Here is a 20,359-nt window from a genome sequence, read left to right on the forward strand (position 1 = left end):
TGACTCGGTGCCTTGCGTCAGCCGAGCTCTCCTCTCATTGGCCGGTGTGCTTCGGTAATAATTCGCTAATAATGCCGCGGAGAAAATTTTTGTATAGGGAAAAATTATTTCAGGAATTTCTGATCTCCTGGAAGCAACATAATTTTGGAATAAACAATTAATCTTTAAACAATGTTGCTAGACATTATTTGCAAATTCAGATAATTATCGTCACGAAGAGTCTCCCTTGATGTCACGTATTTTTAATTAAGCTGCATGCCAATTTGAGAAAGTAGGTTTCCAGGAAACTGTGTACAAGGTAACCGTGTTTCAAATAACGAAAAGTAAGTAATTTTTGAAAGTTTCCAGTAAACGAGTTCAAGCGTGCTCCGTTTTGAATATTATACACACTTTATGACCCGACAGGTTTTTATCGAAATTAATGACTTCCTCTTTATATTCTGGATAATGCGATAGAGGAATGTTATAACACAGGCGTGTCCTTCGCCAAGTCCTTCGCGAATATATTTTTTGGAGTTGACTATATCCTGTTGGAGCATGATCATTAACCCTTGCCGGCCGCAGACGACCTTTACGTATCAATATACCGCCTATTTTCGAAAGGGAAAAGACGAGCAAGGTCGGCACAACCAGAGAAAGTAATATTGTGACGGTATAAGAATCACGATAATGTTCTAATGTCTTCTAGGCCATTTTGATAAAGAAGACGACCGCATTGTATGGTCGAACATTATTACACACAACCGATTGTCTTAGGCATAATTTAGTAGTACTATGCATCAAAGTGTTACAACTAATTTTATAATTGCGCGTCACACGAGTATGTTATGTGACAATAATTTTACGGTAATTTCAGATTTTATTTCATATTTAGAATGGCAATGATTAAATAATATATAAATATTTCACAGAATCATGTTGCTAACAGCGGCTACTATTTAATCATAATCGTAACACTACAGCGGTACGAGATGCGTCTCTGCGTGCTTTTGTCTGAAACGAGATTTATTGTTTCCCCAAAAATTAGACGAAGCCGATTTTAAAAATAGTAATATTTTACCAAATGCCGGTTGTTTGAATGTAAACTTGTAGTTTTCAACATAAATCTTTTGACACTTTTTGTTAAAAGGAAAACGATATATATATATACGAATAAAAAATTTTGTTCGTTCAGTATTAGTATCTTTAGCCCACTTAAGCAACAATAAAAAAAACTTGTTCCAGATAACAGCCTACAGAGTCTGTATGATACCGGGTTCCGGGAACGGGTTATAATTAAATAGCAATCATTACCTTCTATTAGCAGATGCATAGCTCAAAGTCTGCGAAATCCCTAACGAAACAAAATGTGATATAAAATATATATGTTAAATTTTTTAGTTAACAGTGACATCGCATCTAGGAACAAATGTATTAACATTTACACTTGTTTAAGCTTCCAAATACTGGATCGTATGGTGCTATGCCAGTGTTGTTGCCGACCCACACCGATATTCCACTAAAGCAGACACATTCACGGTTCCTCGAGGTTCCCTCACGTGGGAAGGTATCAACGTTTTGAGACAGGTATAGAAACGCACACAAGTGTTTCTGCCGCAAAAGCAGTAAAGATGGTGCTGGAGAATTTAAAGCTAGCGCGAGTAAAAAATGACCCCGTCACAGTACTCGGAGGATTAACTATTTGTAGACGAAGATTTTCTTTCTAAAGTACTGAGAACATTCTCTTTAAGGAATCCAATCATGTATCAAAGACTTAAACAATTGTGGTTTTGCACATGTACCAAAGACTTAAATAATTGAAAAAATGAACAGTGTATCAAGTACCATTCGTCTTCAAAGGGTTAATAGTCCAAAGGTATAGTTCTTCAAGTATAAAGCGATAATTCGTTACACGTTGTAACATAATAAGCGAAATATATTGTTCAATATATATATATTCAACGAAAAAAAAGAACTTAACAAATTTAATATGTGCAAATTCGTTGCACTTAGTTAAACGAAACTGGAGAAACGCAAATCTAGCGTTGACAATTATTAATATCCAAGTCGTCCAAAGTTACACCCCAGCGACTCTGTCTCTGTGTAACCTACAGTTTGCTTTTACATATTTTTATCTAATTACGTAGAAAACTGTGGTGGCAATATCTTTGGCATGTTATAGGAATCCGCATTGTAGGATCGCGCATTATATGGGAGTCTGAGCTTACTCCAATGCCATGGAAATAAAAAATTACCGCGTGTCCGGTTGGCAGCACCCTTTCTGGCGCGACCTATACGTGCACGCGAAACCCTGCGAGGCGCGCTAAAATCGTCACCGAACCCGGACCCTGAACTTTTTCAGAAGATCTCGAGTCCCTCGAATTTGATCGTCACAAAGAGACGTATGAACATGCGTACAGTTGGCGAGAGGCGACGTTGCCCGCTGGAAAGAGAGCGACAAAGAGAGAGGGAAAGACCTCGATGGCCTCGGCGTGCCAGCTCCGCCTCGCGAGGCGCGCACCACCAAGTGAAAGTGGGATTTTGCTTTCTAGCTGTGGCCAGTGACAAGCGCGCCGTCCTCGCTAACGTGTCGTCCTCCTTCGTTTAGTTTACAATTATTTTGTAGCAGCGATGTGTCCGTCCGTTGTCCATCGATAGCTACCGACGACACGGTGACCAGGTTGGGTAATCCGGTACCCGCCGCAAAATCAAGTGAACGATGACAGTGTTGCACTGACAGCCTGGGTGAATTGCCTCGAGACATTTCACCGATAGTGGCTTCGAACAGTGCCGGAAGGAAAATGTCGAAGCGCAAGGGGACCGATACCTGGTCCATGAGAACGATACCCACTTGTCTAATTCTCGGCTGCTGCATCCTCGCGGTCGGCTGTCAACAAGGTGAGTACGTTTTAGTAGATACGTACACCCGCGAGGGTACTTTCCCGCTCCACCGTGTCCTTGAGGATCACCGACAAGAAACAGTCACGTTCCCATCTATGTATCAAACAATATTCCCCGGTCACAGCATCTGACGCACGTGTGACGTCCTGTCTTCTGTCACGTTCGACTTTCGAGAATCCGTCCTAGAGCTCTTATTCTTATTGTCCGGATATCCAAGTATCTGGAATACTTGCTGTAACCCGAACTTCTTCTAATATAATATTTCACTTACCTACGAGAACAAAATTGATGAATTATTCACTTCATCGGAAAACATTAAATATTAGTATTACTCGAAACATTATTTGAAATTTCTACCTGCGCTCCGAGGTCAAGAAAGTTAAATGATCAGATCTAAACTAAAATGATGGGAATCGGTTGAATCTACTTTCGCCTGCAGTCATTCAAATGCGGAAAATGATTTATTTCTTTAATACACTGCTCGCACGCTTTTTCACTGTAATTTCATACAAGTCAGTCAACATTTTTTGTAAACTTTTGAAGGGTCGGCTCGAATAAGGTTGATTTCACCCTTAAATTGAAAAATGGTCACGGAAGAAATACGGCTGTATTCTTGCGTAAGACTGTTAGACCTCCCTTGCGCAATGTTTCACCAAAATCAGCGTGCATCACTCACCGGAGTTCTCTTACAAATCGTATAAAACAATACTGTAAATACTGTAAGTCCGGAAAAATGTTATAGATTCAGAGATAAAGTGGTTTCGAGTGAAATTTACGATACGAGATAAGCGTAGGAAAATGATAGGACTTTCGTTTCAATTTTCATCGATTTTCATCGCATTAACAGTTCTTGTCCATCGACTATCGAGTGACGCGACGAATACGAATCGAACGCAACAGAAAGTCTGTGACCAGTGGATCGTGACAGCCATACACAGACGGCTCACCAGCACTGGATTACACAAATATGTAGATACACCGTACGGTCTATCTGATCTACCTGTGTTACGTCGACAAAATCAAACGGAACATTTCGACGATCGCGGTTGAACAAACTCGCCGTGTTTCGTCTTGGCGCGACCCGGCGCGGAGACAGCGCACCACCGGTTACAAATCATTCGATAACAATGTGTGTACCGAGGAATCGAAAGGAGTCTCGCGTGGTGGCAAAAATCCCGCCAGGAATCCCATAAATCTCTCGCGAACCCGCCAGGCCGCGAGAACCTCTGCTCTCTGCCCGTGAAAGGATTGCACGGCTGTATGATGTCAGCGGTATCAGACGCGTGGAACGCAAAACGGAGTATATCGTTGTAGCAAAGTAGTTGTCCACCGGACTACCATTCCTGAAAAAAACGGCATTCCCAGTTATCGGTGACGACAGGGTTTCCCAACCTTTTGTGGATCATGGTCCAACTCGGCGACCCTTCCTCCTTCGTCATAGTCAAGTAGTGTCCTGAAATAATTTGAAAATTATTAGTGCAATGTTGTCTTGTAACGATTACAAGATTGAATATGGATTTAGACTTTATCTATCTTTATCACTATATCATTATACTTACATTAAGATACTAATTCAATGACTTCAAAATAAATCGTAGGTACTTTGAGTAAACAGGTACATTATTCATTGATTTTCTTTAATGTTTTACGTCAGAAAATATTTTAGGAAAATAATGTCCATGGTAGTGCAATCCTTGAGCTTGATGTTTGCTGCAAAAAGTCTTTAATTGAGAATTTTTAAAAAATCATTTCTTAACAATCTCTAAAATTATGGCTTACTCTTTTTTTATATTAATAAAGAGACGATCTATTCGTGAAACTATATTGCTCGACTCCTTAAGGTGAATGTTTGATACGAAAAATGAAGAAAATTAATTTATTACATAAATTAGTAATATAGTATCAGGAAATGTGCCCCTAAAGGTGGTTGTCGACGAACCTACATGTGTCGTTTCGTGGGGCTCACGTAGATAGGTATTTGGGTATTGCGTTAATAGAACCAACGATGGACGGTTATCGAGTAACACTGTTTTGCATTCTCGAGATGGTGTGCACCACTCGATACAATAGAATTGCAATTCCATACACGAGTTACATATACCGCGATAACGCAATTGCACCTCCATTGTTGGGGGCAATAACAAGACGAATAGACGTCGCGATTTCCTAAAACGGATACATCTGATTCGACATTGTGACCAACACAAAGGCGGATTAAAATTTACGCAATTTACGGATTATACTTCATTATTACCTATTGTGTAAGAACTATTGGGATAACTCTCTTTTCGAAGTTTTGTTCTGCAACATCCTGTTCGAACTGTGTCCGCCGAATTTTCAAATTTTCTTTATGAAAAATTGTACTAAGCCGTGTACCGTGTTTCTATCAATTTATGTATTCCATTTGGTACGGAGGAACACAACAATATAGTTTTGCCTACCTTCTGTCTCTCTGAGAACTGTGCAGTAATATGCAACGCCCACGTTGTGAAGCTTTGTATTTAATAGAAATAGATAATACGTTCTGTGTCGTAAGCATTACGCCCACATATCGCTTCCGTTCAGTCTTTGTAACATCAAATGAATGTTTCAGGGGTTGTTTATAATAATGTTCTGGCGATCAAATTTTTGAGAATTTCGACTCTCCTCTACTGCTGTAAAAAGGAACATCTTATGTGCGGTTTATAAAGGCTTTGAACGTGTGTAGATACACGTGTACATGAACAAAAACAAGAATATATGAACTACACGTATACACATGTAATATATACACCATACACAGATATGCCATACAGTAAAGGTTACTTGGGCTCGATAACTTGAAAGCTAGCGGATATAGAAAACTATGAAAATTACTTAATGATCTTGAAAAGAATATAAAACGTTGCGGAAACATGTAAAAAAGCTATATCCTCATGGATTTAGGTCTGGGTTAAGTCCGGTTCGATACTTCGCGATGTGAAAACGAAGACGAGAAGCAGTGATCCAATCTTTAGGAATACCTAATTTGTCTGTGAACTGTTGTACACTTTCCCCGTTTCGAAAGTTTAATTTTCAATGTTAAAACATGAACCAACCGTTAAACGATTTATCATAATCGCATCAGTCGCACGGTACGGAACGTACTAATTCTGTAATTGTGCCGGCACGTGAAACCTGTAAGATGCAAACACGTGAAAACTCTTCGCAAAAACGTGGAAGAAGGAATAACGCATGAAATTTCATTATCGCCGTGCGCATTGACATTCACTTTCTCTCAGTTTCTTTTTCGAGACTAATGATTTGAAGGAAGACGTTCGATCGCCTTACTGTGCAATTTACAAATCATATTTAACGATTTTGTTCATTACATATGTAGATTTTCCTAACTCTCGTCGTTATTTATAACATTTCCGAGAGTTTGAACAATTGAAACCAGTCATCTTTGTTTAACTAACGCAACGGTTTATACAATATTTCACTTGACATAACCTGACACTTTTACGTTAATTTTGAGTTCATAAAAGGGCCACTAATTCGTTCCTCACCGGTCAATATCTTAGAGACTTGGTATTCGGATGTATAGTAGTTCCGTTGTCGTAGTCACATTTCGCACTGTCAAAACCGAGGGCAGACCTGGACAAATTTTATTCAAAATGAGAATAAGAAATAATCATAATGTCGTTTTAAATTTTACATGTAACACTCGCATTTATGCGTAACAATCTTTGCACGTACATCCTGCAGCGGTGAACTTCCCTCGCTCGTGGTGCAGCAAATAATTAATTAAGTTTTCAACCTATTGTTTATCCTGCGAGTGCCAATGGTGAAACGGATGCGCTCTTTAGCTCGAAAGATTTGACGCATTCTATTGGATTTTCCCAATACGATGATTCAATTTCGAATGATATCAACGAATTCACGAAGGTTTCTCATCGCGTGTTGCGAAATCCATTAATCCATTACTGCTAGATTCTGCGTGGAACTATGACACACTGTTTCGAAATAATAGTAGATTAGTTCTCTCCGTGATATAATAAATTCGTAAACTAACACATTGATTGTACGATATTCGGCATAAATTGGTGCCCGACATTGCGCGAATATTTTCATATCAGTCGAAAATATTCCACAAACATTTGGTAGATAACCGAAGAAAATATGACTCACGATTTCCATAAAATTTGTATTCGGGGAATGCTCGTTGGCGTTCGCATTCGCCGGGTGTTTATATTTCCGAGTCCTTTGGTCACTGTCCCGTGCGGTATGCACCGCAATTTGACTCCAAATAAAATGTGAAAAAAACTCAGTCTCAACCGGATTACATTCCCTGGACAACAACTCGAAACACTATTTTTGGATCGCCGTTGCGAATGAGGAATGAAGATCCAGTCTTTCCTCTACTACTGGACAGAATCCTACTCTCCCAAACGCGTAGAATTTCATTCTATTACGCTAAACGTAATATCTGCTATATATTCGTGATTAATCGCAACGAATTAAACTATAAACATTAATAATACGTGACATGTTGCATTATATTATTATTACCTTATATAAGTAATATATGTACATTGTTTGATATCCGATAGGAATTAATGCACCTCTCACCCAGTGATAGAATCGGTATTGATTATTAATCATAATGATAATTAATCAATTCGATATCAAAGCTCTTAATAGCAGGTATCGATATTTATCGAGATTTTAGGTTAGACTTCTTAAAATGATACCGAACCAATACCGTATCGAATCGAAGTTTCTTTAATAATTTCCGAAAGAATCGATACTCTTTTAATATTTCACGAATTGTCATTTGTCACAAAACTTTTATATATAATGACAACCTCCGTTCTTGTAGAAATATCAATCAGGCTTCTATATTCCTACAAAGGTATCAATTAGGTGTCGAGGAGGTATCGATTCTATTTGATATCTATGTCTTTGACGTAATTCAATATTGGATCGAAATTTGTCAACTGGTATCGATAGGTATCGATGCCGTATTAGTTTTAACATCATACACGTTGCATAAACGAATTTAGTTTATTATGTGAAAAATATATTTAAATGTATATTGCAAGAAGATACAAAAGGATAATTAGTACGAGGTATGCGCGTCGATCTAGCACAATGAACATGGACATAATTAATGCAAGCCAGAAGACTATAAAAATGAAAGTCGCACAAAAAGTGGCGTGTTCCGACGACTAACCTCTAAATTAATAGCTTTAATCGAAAACAGACTGCCATGTCCTTTCAGGTTTAGCAATCTTATTTTAGATTATGAATAGATTGCAATAATATTATTATCATGATAATGTTATAATAATATTGTTTATTATATACACTTTATATCTTTCAAACGTAGGGAAGAAATAAAACGAAAGGGACACTTTTGATTCGAACATGATGATAATACCTGTTTACCGTTCGAAGGGTCAAACATCTGAATATTAATGTATGCGATATCATTAACTAGTTTCGCATGTGATTTGTATCTTATAACATATTTGAACCAAAAAATATCGAGAAAGTGATTTTATTCGATTTTTGTTAAAACTTTTATTTTTATTCCAGATAAAATTCGATCGCATTCACAAGAATGTCTCTATAAAACAACATTTTCTGCATTCTTGAATATATCTACATAATTATTAACCTTCTCTGGTACTATTAAGTTCATACATAAGTGTCATGCTTGCCGGAATTAAACTTCATTGAACGAACGTTTTATATAAAAATAAATAAATACAACCGCAAAGGGTTAATTGCGGAAGTTCGGTGGAGTAGTTGACTACTCGTAAGTTTAATGTTGCAATTAGAACAACGTTTCTTTAAATCTTTCATAACGTCTAATGCTGTTTTCTTAAATTGTAATAGGGTGTCAGTAATAACCGATGTACATAAGTTCGAAGTCAGATTCCGGTTTCGTCGAGATATTCTAGAAAAATAGGCATTTGCATAAACGTATGAAGTTAACCGGCTAACTCTTTTCCTGCCTCCAGCATGTTTGCGGCGTTATGACGATGTTTTGAAATAACATGTTTCCTGCTTATTGTACCGTAACTTCTCTTATCCGACGCGAATGTAAAAGGCGCTGGATTTGCGTTGTACGCTGTAGAACGGCACGGTCACGCTATATCGTGGCCAACAATACTAGTGAAAATGATGCCTAAACACAACGCGTTTGGAAAGTGTACCAAACCTCTGAAAATTTAACAATACGAGTAGAGTAGGGTACGATAAAACGGAATGCTTTACTTTGACATCTAATAGGACAACGTCTGAAGTTAAAGATATCAAAGAAAAGAAAATTTTCCGCAGGTATCGAAATAGTGATAATACTAATTATTAAATTTATCAATACAATAATGTTTTTGATACTTTTTATTACTCTAACCAATTACAATTTTTACACGCGTTGTCTATTAAACTAATTCCTTTAGGATCTCAAAATCCAGGTCATTTGGGTCAATGTTTAAATAGCTATTCATTTTTAGGCGATGTCCGAGTATTTTAGCAAACATTGCAATAATTGAGAAGGAGAATTTTATTGAATCGTACATTCCGTGGTCCCATGGCTTCCTATTGAAGTTCGGTACCGATATGCAAATTTGCGAACGGTAGACGCGATACAGGCACCGGCAGCGAAAGGTTCGCCATTTTAATTGATTTGAAATCGTGCGAGGCCATATATCGGTTGTTTATAAGGTAACTAGAAGGTAACGGATGACAGTTTAGTAAGAATAGCAGAAGCATGCATTTCTAATTCATGAGATTGAAATGGTATAAACATTCTTGCATTCTTATCTTGTTATTTAAGTGATTATTCGCATTCTTTTTTTTTATCCGATACTTGTACTGTATACATATGCACGTATCTGCATACGTATTTGCAATGAGTAATGGCATGCATATGTTGGCACAGGTTAACGGTTTCGTCGGATATTGAATGGACATGAGCGTATAATGAATTAAGTCATGGAACTTTAATAGCCGTTGAGATGATCGAACTGCTAAAGCAACCGATACTAAAAACAATATCACTTATTCATAACGGTTAAGTTACAATGGCTTATTTATAAGAAATTATCGTCAATAACGACTGAAGTCGTGATAAGGAAATAAAATAAACGAGTACAATGTTCTAATTGAATTAATATTTTGTAGATTACTAGAAGAATAGAGAAATGTTCAAACTTTATTATACGTGTTACATTTGAAATTTGTACAGATATTTAGAAAAATCTGACAAACTTCACCGATGAAAATGACAAAGCCACGATCGGTTGTTCACCGTGCGACCATAATTTAAGGATTCGCGCGAATGTGTGCGCTACGAGTGCGAGCGATCAAGTCGAAGGACGATCGAAAGGGGAACGGCTGCACTCGGCCTATTATTTACAACTTCGTTGCCCAAGCTCGGCACGCGTGACTTCTTGCTTCTTTCGTGCACGTACACCCGTTAGAATTCAACCAGATACTTCCTGCTGTGTCGATCGTGAAAGTATCGAACGAGTCCCGCTGAAAATACGTACTGGTATTTGATCGTGTAATCGATTTCAAATTACGTTGATCCGTTACGAATTTATCAAAATGTCGATCGAAAGTGGTTATCTTTTTAGACGTAGCAGATCTACGAGTATCCGTGCGTGTGATTCTTAAAAATCGCATTATGCCACCAGGTAGTTCACTAGGCGGAAATAATAATCCATCGTTAAATATAACTAAGATATTATTTCTGTTTACCTTTTTTCTCGGTGGTGAATGATACAACCATTGGTGTGACGATTTTAACGCATGGGAAGAGTGGTGAACGCATGGTAAAGAGATTTCAACGCGTGGCAGAGAGATTTCAACGCGCGGTAGAGAGACTTGAACGCGTGGTTTAGAGACCCGCGCGCATGCTATTGCGGGAGATTTCAACGCGTGATAGAGATACTACTCCAACGTGTGGTAAGAAGAGCAATAAAGGCAGAAAACTCGTTGAGACAGAAAAGGACAATTTTAATGAATTTACTAACAAATTGTTAGCTATCAAGTTCTGCGAATCTATGCACATTCATAGAAATCCGGGAGATAGTATAAAATTATTGTGCAACTGTTTTCGCTAAGAATATCTTTATTGTGTACAAACTATTATCTTTATCAGTATACCCACGCAGGACAAATATAAAATTTGTGGTAAGAGTTTAACGATTATTTGATGCAGAAGAGATAATTCTTTGTTTCGGCATAGTTTCGCGACTGATATAAAACTACATTAACGAAAATCAAAATTTGAGATACAAAATAATTTGTACTTCCGTTACCGATTATTCACATGATACTTTCACGCGAGGTATAGTGTCTTAGAAGTATTTTTGCAATCACCCTAACGCAATAACTATTTACGTCAGAGATACAGCACGGTTAGCGAACTGGATCAGTCTTGCAACGACAAACTACCATATAATTATAATACGCTGAAATCTCAATGTTTTTATACGAATAGATTAATGCTTCTTTATACATATATATTCAGAAGTATATTATTTTAGCTGCGTCGTCTAACGTAATAAAATGTTTATGATTCCATTGGATAAAAACAAAGTACATTCTCTCTGCAATTTACAAAATAACTGCCGAAATGACTACAGTTATTATTTACTTATTAATTCTAACTACAAAACTAGTATTCTAATGTTTTATAATGATTCTTTGAAACATTTAATTTCACTCGAAACAATTCATGACCGAAAACGCGTTATCTTTTCAATCTCAAAGCTTCGTGTGAATTTCTGGCAATCGATGTTCCCAAAATTGTAAATTGGATTCGAACGTATTACCAGGTATATCAGACTCTAAGTTATTTCTAAAAGTTGAAATGAAAAATCGTACAGGCAGAGCAACGAAAGTAAATGGTCGCGCGGCTTTGATCAATGATTATGAAACAGCCACCGCGTAGACTGGTTGCGAAACGGAGCCAAAAATAATCTGCCGGTTCGTAGCATTTCCCTTGTTTAAAGGAAACGCAGTGAACCGGCTCCGGTTTGAAAAGCGCAAGTGAACTTTACCGGCCTGGGAATAAATAAGAGCACGTATCGGACGTAACTGTAAAAAGAACGTTCGAACGATCGCGGACGTAGAGAAACGAACGGGTTCTGTTCTATGGGACCTCGCGCGATTAACGCAAATAGCATTCGAGCCTTAGTACCCCTTCCAGTACTTACCTCGCGAATGTCGCTTAGCGAGAGCAGCGAGTGGACAGTACCGTGGTCGCGCTCGCGAAATAATTTCAAGCAATTTGAAACGATGGAAGAAAATCGAAACATTTTTATGGGCATTCTGTCGCATACATTATTTGTTTCTAAAAAGAAAGAAACATTTTTTATAAGTAAATACATATGTAGCTTATAAGACAGATGTATTAATAATAATAATAAATACTTCAATTTAGATCTCTTGACAAGATTAACTTGATCTTCAAGTGAGTGTGCGAGACAAGACTAAACCGATATTAAATTTTTATGTTCTTAAAAATAACAGAATTCCATATTTTCAGATTATCCTCTTTCATTCTAAATCGGAAATCCTGAATATTCGTTTGACCCATCACGAGCCTGATTCGTGGTAATTCCCGAAGGGGTTAATTTACACTACGTATGGATTTCAAAGCTTCGAGGCTTGCCGATTCTATCACGGCCACACCCATCGAACTATTTCAGTTACGAAACCCGGCGCTGATATAATCCTTTTCAGCAACAATATCGTCTATTGTTAACGTTCGAAGTTTCATGATTGTGTGTAGAATAATATTTCGCACGAGATACGTCGGTATTCTTCTTCTCCGAGCCGCCGCGTTGGGGGAACCGATTCTGAAATGAGTTTACGCTCACCAACACTTGCAATATTGTTACACGGTGACTCGCGAAAATAGCATTTGAATACCAACCTGTGTTTGTAACATTTACCGTGGGAGTGTTATCTAAATATTGTTATTATATTTCATCGTTATCTGAATATTAACATATTGTTTATAATTATCAATTTTTGCGTGTTTGTAAGATTATGAAATTTTAAAAAACACAGACCTGAGGAAAATGTGTGCAATGATTTAGTAATACTATTATCTTGTTGCTTTTAGGAATTCGGATATAGAATGATGCACGCAGTACATGTATATTGTTGAAGCTACAAAATTAGTTCCTGAATAAATGACGAAGCAAATAAGAAAGTTGAGAAACGCGTAAATCCTTGCATCTTTGCCGATAAGAGAGTTTCATCGGTTTTCATGATGCATGCACAGTCTCGAAAGTGGAGCCTACTTTTTTTCGATCGGAAACTAGGAGAAGCCGGTCACTGCCGCGATTGTGTTCGCCATAACGCCCTCGAAATTGTCTTCGGTTACTCTACCGTTTCCAAACGAAAGCACTCGTGTTGTGTGGGAAAGTTTTAAAATAATTAGGAACACGTTCGATAAAGAATGTTGACAGAATTGGGAACTAAGACGCTGAAAATATGGAAAATAGTTATAATCCTAAGAAAAGAAAGCTTCTGGAAGAATATTCTTATAAAATAATAATTGTAAAACGAATCTAGTATCTTTATATTTCTGTTAACAAAACAAATCTGACATTAATAAGACCTTTCGAGGCGAATACGTCGAAGACATGAGAAGGTCAACTTTATCTTTTTAAATGGCATCATATATTTTGTATTATACCAATCATCTGAATCATTCATTTAGAGTTTAGAAGTTAATTTAATTTTAAGTATACTGTGTTAGCCTTATCATCGACGGTTTCGAAGTTATTTGCTTGATTTCAACAGCGGCTAAAGCATATAAAACTCTTAAAATTGGAAAGCTGATTGTTGAAATTGATTGTCAAATTGGAAAAATATTCCTTCAAAATGTGCTGATTATTGAACTTCAAAATAAGTAGACAACGTTTTTAAATGTCCATCGAATAATTGTCGACAGGTAAAATGTCAACGAACACGGAAAGAATAGTTACTTAAGAGATCATGACGGAGAATAGAACGCAGTAGGTTCATTGTTCCAGCCCGAATTTTCCACGAAGATGAGCGAACGAAATGTACCCCTCTTCCAACAAATGGTTGTTACAAAACACAGAGAGACAATGCTGGAAAGCGTCTTTGCTTTCTTTCGGAGGTGACTCGGGACAGTTTCTCACAAAACCGCGTTAGCTTCGCGTGTCGAGCAACAATCCCATGCATGGTATAACCCGTGCTTGTACAATTCTCAATTCTACTCGCTATTTGCATCCAATAATGTTTTCACTGATTTATATTTTAACTATTTGTTCTTGTCACAAATCCACAAAATTCAGCGTCTCGCCATAACTTTGTATAATACTAATTATACAAATAGCGAATTCGATCACTGTCTTTTCATCGATTTAAAAATTTCTAAATTAGTAAAAGGGTCTTCTTGAAATGAAATGTTATTTGATCGATAACTTCTCTTTCTGTTTTGAAGGAACGGCCGAATCCTGGTCAAGTAACCGATTTTCACGGTTAATACCGACGAATTCGGTGTACGAGCAGCAAGAGAAAAATGTCTCGCCGACCAGCAAGCCGGCGGAACCGTTTTCACGCTCCTTGGACGAGAACAACGTCATGGAGACGTCGAAGACGAACGCGAAAGACACCGGGCACGATGAGGTAGAAGAAGAAGAGGTCTACGAGGACGAGTATGAGACTGAATCGGAGTCGAAAACGGATCCCGAAAAATCGAGAAAATCCGAGGGAATCAGCGATACGGCAACGCGTGAACGATCATCTGCTGATCTATCTTCGAGATCGAAGGACACTCCCAGAGATGAGGATTATGTTGAAGATCCTTCAACGAGTCAATACGATGCCTATTACTATTATGAGGATTACGAGAATAATAATAAATCGCGTTACGACGCTGTCGGTAGGTTTGATGAAACTTTCATCTTTTTAATATTCGTATCATCAACGACTGACCTATTAACTTTAATAATTCGTTATGTCCCACTAAAAATAATGCACTTTTGATCTTTGTCATTTATGCATTTTTACATTACAGATCGGTTTATGTAATTGTCAGAAAAGAAAAAATGAAGCAATGGATCAAGACATTTTACAGTGCTGTGAAAAAAATAGATTCCATAGTCAAAATCTTTGCAGTTTTAAAACGTTTAACAAAAAGAATTACAATCAATTGTTTGCTCAATATTTAATATTATCACTTTCGTTTTTTGTGACATACAATAATTTATTGGGAACACTAACGATCAGAACTGCTAAATTTTCATTTAACAAGCAATATGAAAGTTTGTAAAACGTGCAAGCATTAATGTGACAATTAAATAGTATCGCATAGGGATAGTAAAATACACGACAACGATCAATATCAAAATGAACGAACCAATGAATTGAATGTGAGGATAACCCGAAACTGTTATTTAACAGTGCGAACTACACTTATTGTTAACCCGCATTTTTCTTCTGTTGTAACGTTACAGTATCATACAGTTATGATCTTTCTAAACGCATTCTACATTGCATAAGGCCGTTTCATCACTCGCTCGTCAGGAAGTAGCGTATATCAAGAATGATACACGAATTATAAGTTACCATTTTCACCGTGCACTCATTGTCAAGCTGTTATGCATCAAAAAATGATCGCGTGATCTTTTTGCCAGCAATAAGCTTAACGTTGTAGTTAACTACTCAGCAGGCAAAGTGACTTGTGTTTCATCTTCTTTAAAAAATATATATATATATATATATTGAGATTAACTATGACATTTAACACGTGAACATGTTAAAGTCGAGAACTCAAAAATTGTTTCTGTTTGCATCGTATTCGTATAGTTGATTTTGTGTCGTGATTAATATTAATATTAATATTTGGATAATAATCTCAAAATGTTTTCTCAATTCTTCTATACAACGTACCTTCTATAGTTGCCATTTTTGCAGCTAAAATAAAATAAGTAAAAGACTCGTGAAATGTACAAATATTTAACGAGCTTACGTGGTATACTGTTAAAGCGTAATTTACTTGGTATAACACAATGAACGCGACGTATTATTTCACTTTTTGGTGCATAAAATGATAATGGTGTTGTACGACTCGCAAAACGTTACACAACCACTGACGTTTCTCTGGTATTCTCTGTCACTGTTTTAATAGCATGGTGCGATACTCATTGAATTGTTTATGGGAAACGGTTTTAAACTCAGGACTTTATACTTTACTCTACCTTACGTTTAAGCAGCGATTCGAACCAAAATTATAATTTTATCAATTTACAAAAATGATAATTCGCTGATCGTCATAAATCACAAGAGGTTGAAAAGGAACATTAATTTTTCAGTGAACGCTGATCTCCTCGATTATGCGGACGTCGAGGAGGAGGAAAGAGAAGAAGCTGAAGAAAAAGGGGAGAAAACAGCGAAACACGTTTTATCCGAGAAAGACGAAAAGAAAGAGGAAGAAGAAGAAGCAGAAGAACACGAGAAGGAGGAAGAGCAAGAGAAAGAAGAAAAGGATGAACTTCATTCATCGAACAATGCAACCTCGGATCTCCTCGAGGAGAAAGACCTGGACACATTGGTCACCCTAACGAACGCCGAAGAGGGTTCGTCGATGGAGGGCAGCCACAAAAGCTTCTCGATCCTTGGACCACCGAATGCAGATACGAACTCGTCAGCCAACGATAGCTCGATTCTGATTGGCGAAGCGGTGGTGTCGGTGGTGACGACAAAGAGCGTGGTGAACGGGACGATATCCATTCCGACGACATCCGCGCCGACGACGGTGGAGCAGATGGCTGCGCCACCGTCACCCTCGACGATGATGACAGCGACGGCGACGACGGAACAGCCGGGAGTGACCGTCACCACGGAGGACTCGTCCAGAATCTTGGCGTCCGTGCAAACGAGTCGCAGCATTTCCGGCGCACGGTTCTTACCGTTCCCGGTGATAGATCGCGTGGAACCTATCAACCCCAATAGCGAGAAGAAGACCTCTCCGCCCACGGAATCCACGGAGAGCATCATAGATAAGTTAGACAGAGTGCAATCCGAATTATCTAGCGGTATTCTCGCAGGTGGCTTTAGAACCGCTGGCAATTCTCTGCAACTGGACGTGCTTGCCGACAGAGAAAAGAATAGGCGAAGGTTCACTACTACTACAAAGCCTCCAGTGATCAGTAAATTTGTACCAAGACGTTATAATGATAAGAGGACTGACCATGGGAACGTCACGCCGGAACCACGCTTAAAAACCACGCTGGACAGTCTAGAAGGTCTTCTACCGCGAGATTACGTCGTCAGGAATCCTAGCGGTACTAGCGCGCCCTTGAAGATTGGATTCAGGTTGGTACTTGGTTAACACTCCTACGGTGTTCATAAAAACTGGTCTTAATTTCGTTGTATATCTGATTTGTATTCTGTAATACTTTCAATATTATATTGAACTATATTTTAAGTATACCAGAACTATACTTTTTATTACTAACTGCTATATTATTATTATTAGACTGCTGTATTATTTGAGACATTATAAAGATGAATTTCTTAAACCCAGGTGGCCCTCGAAGAGCACGACGACGTCAGAAGCAACGACTCAACTGTCAACAACCACAACTGCTCCCGTCGCTTCGACCACGAAAAAGCTGAAAACGAACGTGGTAGCGCAAGATATCAACGCGTTTTTGCCAGCTGGTTACAAACTGAAGAAAGAAGACTCCACCATTACCGAAAGCTCCCTTTTAACAGACATCCTCGCAAAATCAAAACTCGACATCTCGTCGTTACTACCGCCGGATTATAACAAGAAGAAGATCGAAGCAAGCTCAACCGCGAAGAGCATAATTACTACGACGACTGCGAAGAAGCCCGTGGATGTCTCGACAGAAAAACCGGCCGCAGAAAAAAGTATACAGGATTTATTCGCGAAATCGCAATTCGACATTTCGTCTTTACTGCCGCGTGATTACGAACAAAAGCAGAAGAATGTCACCACGGACTCCAAGCACGGCGAAGAACACGCTGTACAGACTACCGAGGCCGAGTCGTCCACGATGGAATCTGCTTCCTCCACAACCGCAAAATCTGGCGGTTTGAAAATTGTGTTTCCCAGCAGACCGGGAGGCCGAAAGCCTATCCACAAAATTACTACGCCGCAAACTCCTCGTGGCGACGCCCCAGGAGCGGTTACACTGAAAATACAGAGAGGATGGCCGACTAGGTGAATTGACTGTTAGACATTGTTCTCACAATTAGTGAAGAAAATTGTAATGATAAAATCACTTCAACTCTGTATTTTCCATATTTTCTAAAATTGCGCATTTAGAGGTGTCCCGTTTAAAAAATTATTGATAATCGCCGGTAGACGAAGTTTTATTAACGCGAAATAGAGAACGGAAACAAAATTAATTACTAACACTAAATCAAATTTTGTTAAAACTGCAAATTGAGTACAGAAATTCAGATTAAAATTGAACTTTTAGAGCTACTACAGAGTTTACTGGTTGGCCGACTCCATCGACGACACCGATCTCTATAGAAAAATTGCTGGAAGCTGCCCGAACTGCAACCATATCTTCGCTGAATTCATCACTTATACCGATCACCGAAGTAACATCGAGTACTTCGACAACGACCACGACAACCACAACACCCAGACCTACTACTCCAGGAATCTGCGAACAAGATTGCGAAGTTGCTGGAACGATCAAGATAATTGGTAATGCGACCTGGGTACCGGAATTACTTGACCGAAACACTCAAGAATGGCAGAAACTTGCCAATGAGATCGAACAAGAGGTAAAAATGAGGGATGGTAATAGAAGTGCAGATGATTATGGTAAAATAAGATTCGGTGTACTAATAACATACTTTACGATTTCTTTTCTTCTATAAATTTGCTCTAAATTTTGATAAATCATAATAAGAAATTCTTTTTCACAGATGAACTTCGTATTTTCCAAATCGTCTGTCTTGACAAAGTGGTATAAAAAAGTGAAAATTGATTCATTCAGGTAATTACTTGTACTACATATGCTTAAGTCGAGATATTTTTACAGAAAAGAATAATTTTTGTTAAATAATAATTTGAACATTTACAGCAAAGGAAGTATATTAGTAGACTATTTCATCGAATTAACTAACTTGGAGCAAAAGATCAATACACAAGAGTTGAAAGCCATATTCCACAATTCATTGCATGCATACAACACGAACAGATGGAATGATACGAAAACCAAGGACTCGATAAAATTAGGATCATTTATTATTGATCCAAAATATACGGACTTCGTTGGTACGCTATTTTATTTATAAATTATAAATATTAGTGTTAAGACATATTTTTTTAATAATAATGTAAATCCTTCTTTTTAGTAATACCAAAAGCTACTACTCCCAAGTACATTGAAAAAGATGACAAATTGTTACCACAGTGGGCCATTGCTGTAATTGTGATTGGAGTTGGTGGACTACTCTTCATCATTATATTTGGTGTTTCTGTTGTCAGTAACATATCATTACAGCATAATTGTATAAAATTGCTATACAATAATATTTATTATTCCCTAAGTAGAAACGAAATTTATATTTGCATGCACCATAAATCTGTGAATCCCAACAACCTAATTATAATACATTACAAATGTTGATATTTACACTCGCAATTGATTTTCAGCTTATAAATCGCCATGGTTCAAAATTAAAGCCATCAGTATCTGCAATTTATGACGAAGAACTATCGAAAAATATAACTCAGAGATCCACTGATTATTCAAAACCTGTGCACACCATATGGACGGATCCCGACGTCTCTTGGAATGACAAATCTTTTGAATCAACTTCTAATAAGGTATTTTTAAATTCACGTTTAAGATTATTCAATTCTAAATTTCGATAAAATCTATGCCTAGAATTATTCTTTGCGATGTGAAATATGTCAATTATCTGCAAAATAAATAATAGTACATTTTGCTCTATTTAAAGGTACTCGTCGAAAAATCGTTTCAAGACAATAAAAAATACAACATGTACGATAGTTGGCGGTCGGAATGGAATGGCTACTATTGTAATGGGTCTCACGCCAGCAGCAAATATGATGGCTACGACAGCACGACAAATTTATCGAGTCGCCATCATCCCGACTATGATACGAATTTCTAAATTTGATTGTAATAAAGTACATTTTCGATCCATTCTATTTCCATTTATTTATTTAGTACTTTAAGTATGTAATACATTTTCATCGCGCTAACGTGTATAAATTTCTCAAACAGTGAAAACAGTATATTTTAATAAAGAATAATTAATTAAATAATAATCAAATATTGTCAAATAAGGAGAAAATGAAAATTGGGTAAAAGTAGCTCCAAATAGCGAAAATACAAAAAGATTTTCTTAAATGGAAGAGGAGCAAAAATTTAGAATAATGATCAGAAGTGATCTCGCAAATGACCATTACTGACCACTAGTGACCACAGGAGTCACC

General features: G+C 37.6%; 1 protein-coding gene and 2 long non-coding RNA genes across 7 annotated transcripts; 2 read left to right on the forward strand and 1 right to left on the reverse strand.

Moving 5' to 3' along the window:
- The first annotated feature begins 190 nt into the window (after window positions 1-190).
- On the forward strand, window positions 191-1,875 carry LOC144470339 (uncharacterized). Its single transcript, XR_013494099.1, has 3 exons — window positions 191-323; window positions 406-846; window positions 1,436-1,875. It is a non-coding gene; the product is annotated as an uncharacterized LOC144470339 (long non-coding RNA).
- Window positions 1,876-2,509: 634 nt separating this feature from the next.
- Window positions 2,510-20,116, forward strand: LOC144470337 (uncharacterized). 4 transcript variants are annotated; one of them, XM_078181341.1, is made up of 15 exons: window positions 8,249-8,320; window positions 8,440-8,662; window positions 8,743-9,186; window positions 9,363-9,573; window positions 9,791-9,921; window positions 10,097-10,818; window positions 14,345-14,785; window positions 16,218-17,220; window positions 17,432-18,094; window positions 18,357-18,672; window positions 18,817-18,887; window positions 18,975-19,168; window positions 19,249-19,376; window positions 19,550-19,723; window positions 19,858-20,116. In XM_078181341.1, the coding sequence occupies exons 6-15, from the start codon at window positions 10,767-10,769 to the stop codon at window positions 20,032-20,034; spliced, it is 3,219 nt and encodes a 1,072-aa protein (XP_078037467.1). In that variant the 5' UTR covers window positions 8,249-8,320; window positions 8,440-8,662; window positions 8,743-9,186; window positions 9,363-9,573; window positions 9,791-9,921; window positions 10,097-10,766; the 3' UTR covers window positions 20,035-20,116. The 4 variants fall into 4 exon arrangements, with proteins under 4 accessions (XP_078037465.1, XP_078037468.1, XP_078037467.1 ...); XM_078181340.1 differs by having other exon boundaries at window positions 9,791-10,818; XM_078181339.1 differs by lacking the exons at window positions 8,249-8,320; window positions 8,440-8,662; window positions 8,743-9,186; ... (1 more) ...; window positions 9,791-9,921; window positions 10,097-10,818 and adding an exon at window positions 2,510-2,877.
- On the reverse strand, window positions 3,330-7,438 carry LOC144469937 (uncharacterized). Of its 2 annotated transcripts, none has more exons than XR_013494064.1 (6): window positions 7,030-7,438; window positions 6,598-6,854; window positions 6,408-6,495; window positions 5,322-5,531; window positions 4,440-4,590; window positions 3,330-4,333 (listed from the first exon to the last, which is right to left on the reverse strand). It is a non-coding gene; the product is annotated as an uncharacterized LOC144469937 (long non-coding RNA). The 2 variants fall into 2 exon arrangements; XR_013494063.1 differs by having other exon boundaries at window positions 5,322-5,534.
- Window positions 20,117-20,359: the final 243 nt, after the last annotated feature.

This window comes from Augochlora pura, chromosome 5 (assembly GCF_028453695.1).
Source record: "Augochlora pura isolate Apur16 chromosome 5, APUR_v2.2.1, whole genome shotgun sequence".
NCBI classification, from domain to species: domain Eukaryota; kingdom Metazoa; phylum Arthropoda; class Insecta; order Hymenoptera; family Halictidae; genus Augochlora; species Augochlora pura.

Excerpts from the sequence above, each read along its gene's own strand:
- LOC144470337 (XM_078181339.1), top strand. The coding sequence starts at position 2,781 with ATGTCGAAGCGCAAGGGGACCGATACCTGGTCCATGAGAACGATACCC. Across the intron at positions 2,878-14,344 it reads CGCGGTCGGCTGTCAACAAG|GAACGGCCGAATCCTGGTCA; the intron begins GTGAGTACGTTT and ends TCTGTTTTGAAG. Across the intron at positions 18,095-18,356 it reads CAGAGAGGATGGCCGACTAG|AGCTACTACAGAGTTTACTG; the intron begins GTGAATTGACTG and ends TTGAACTTTTAG.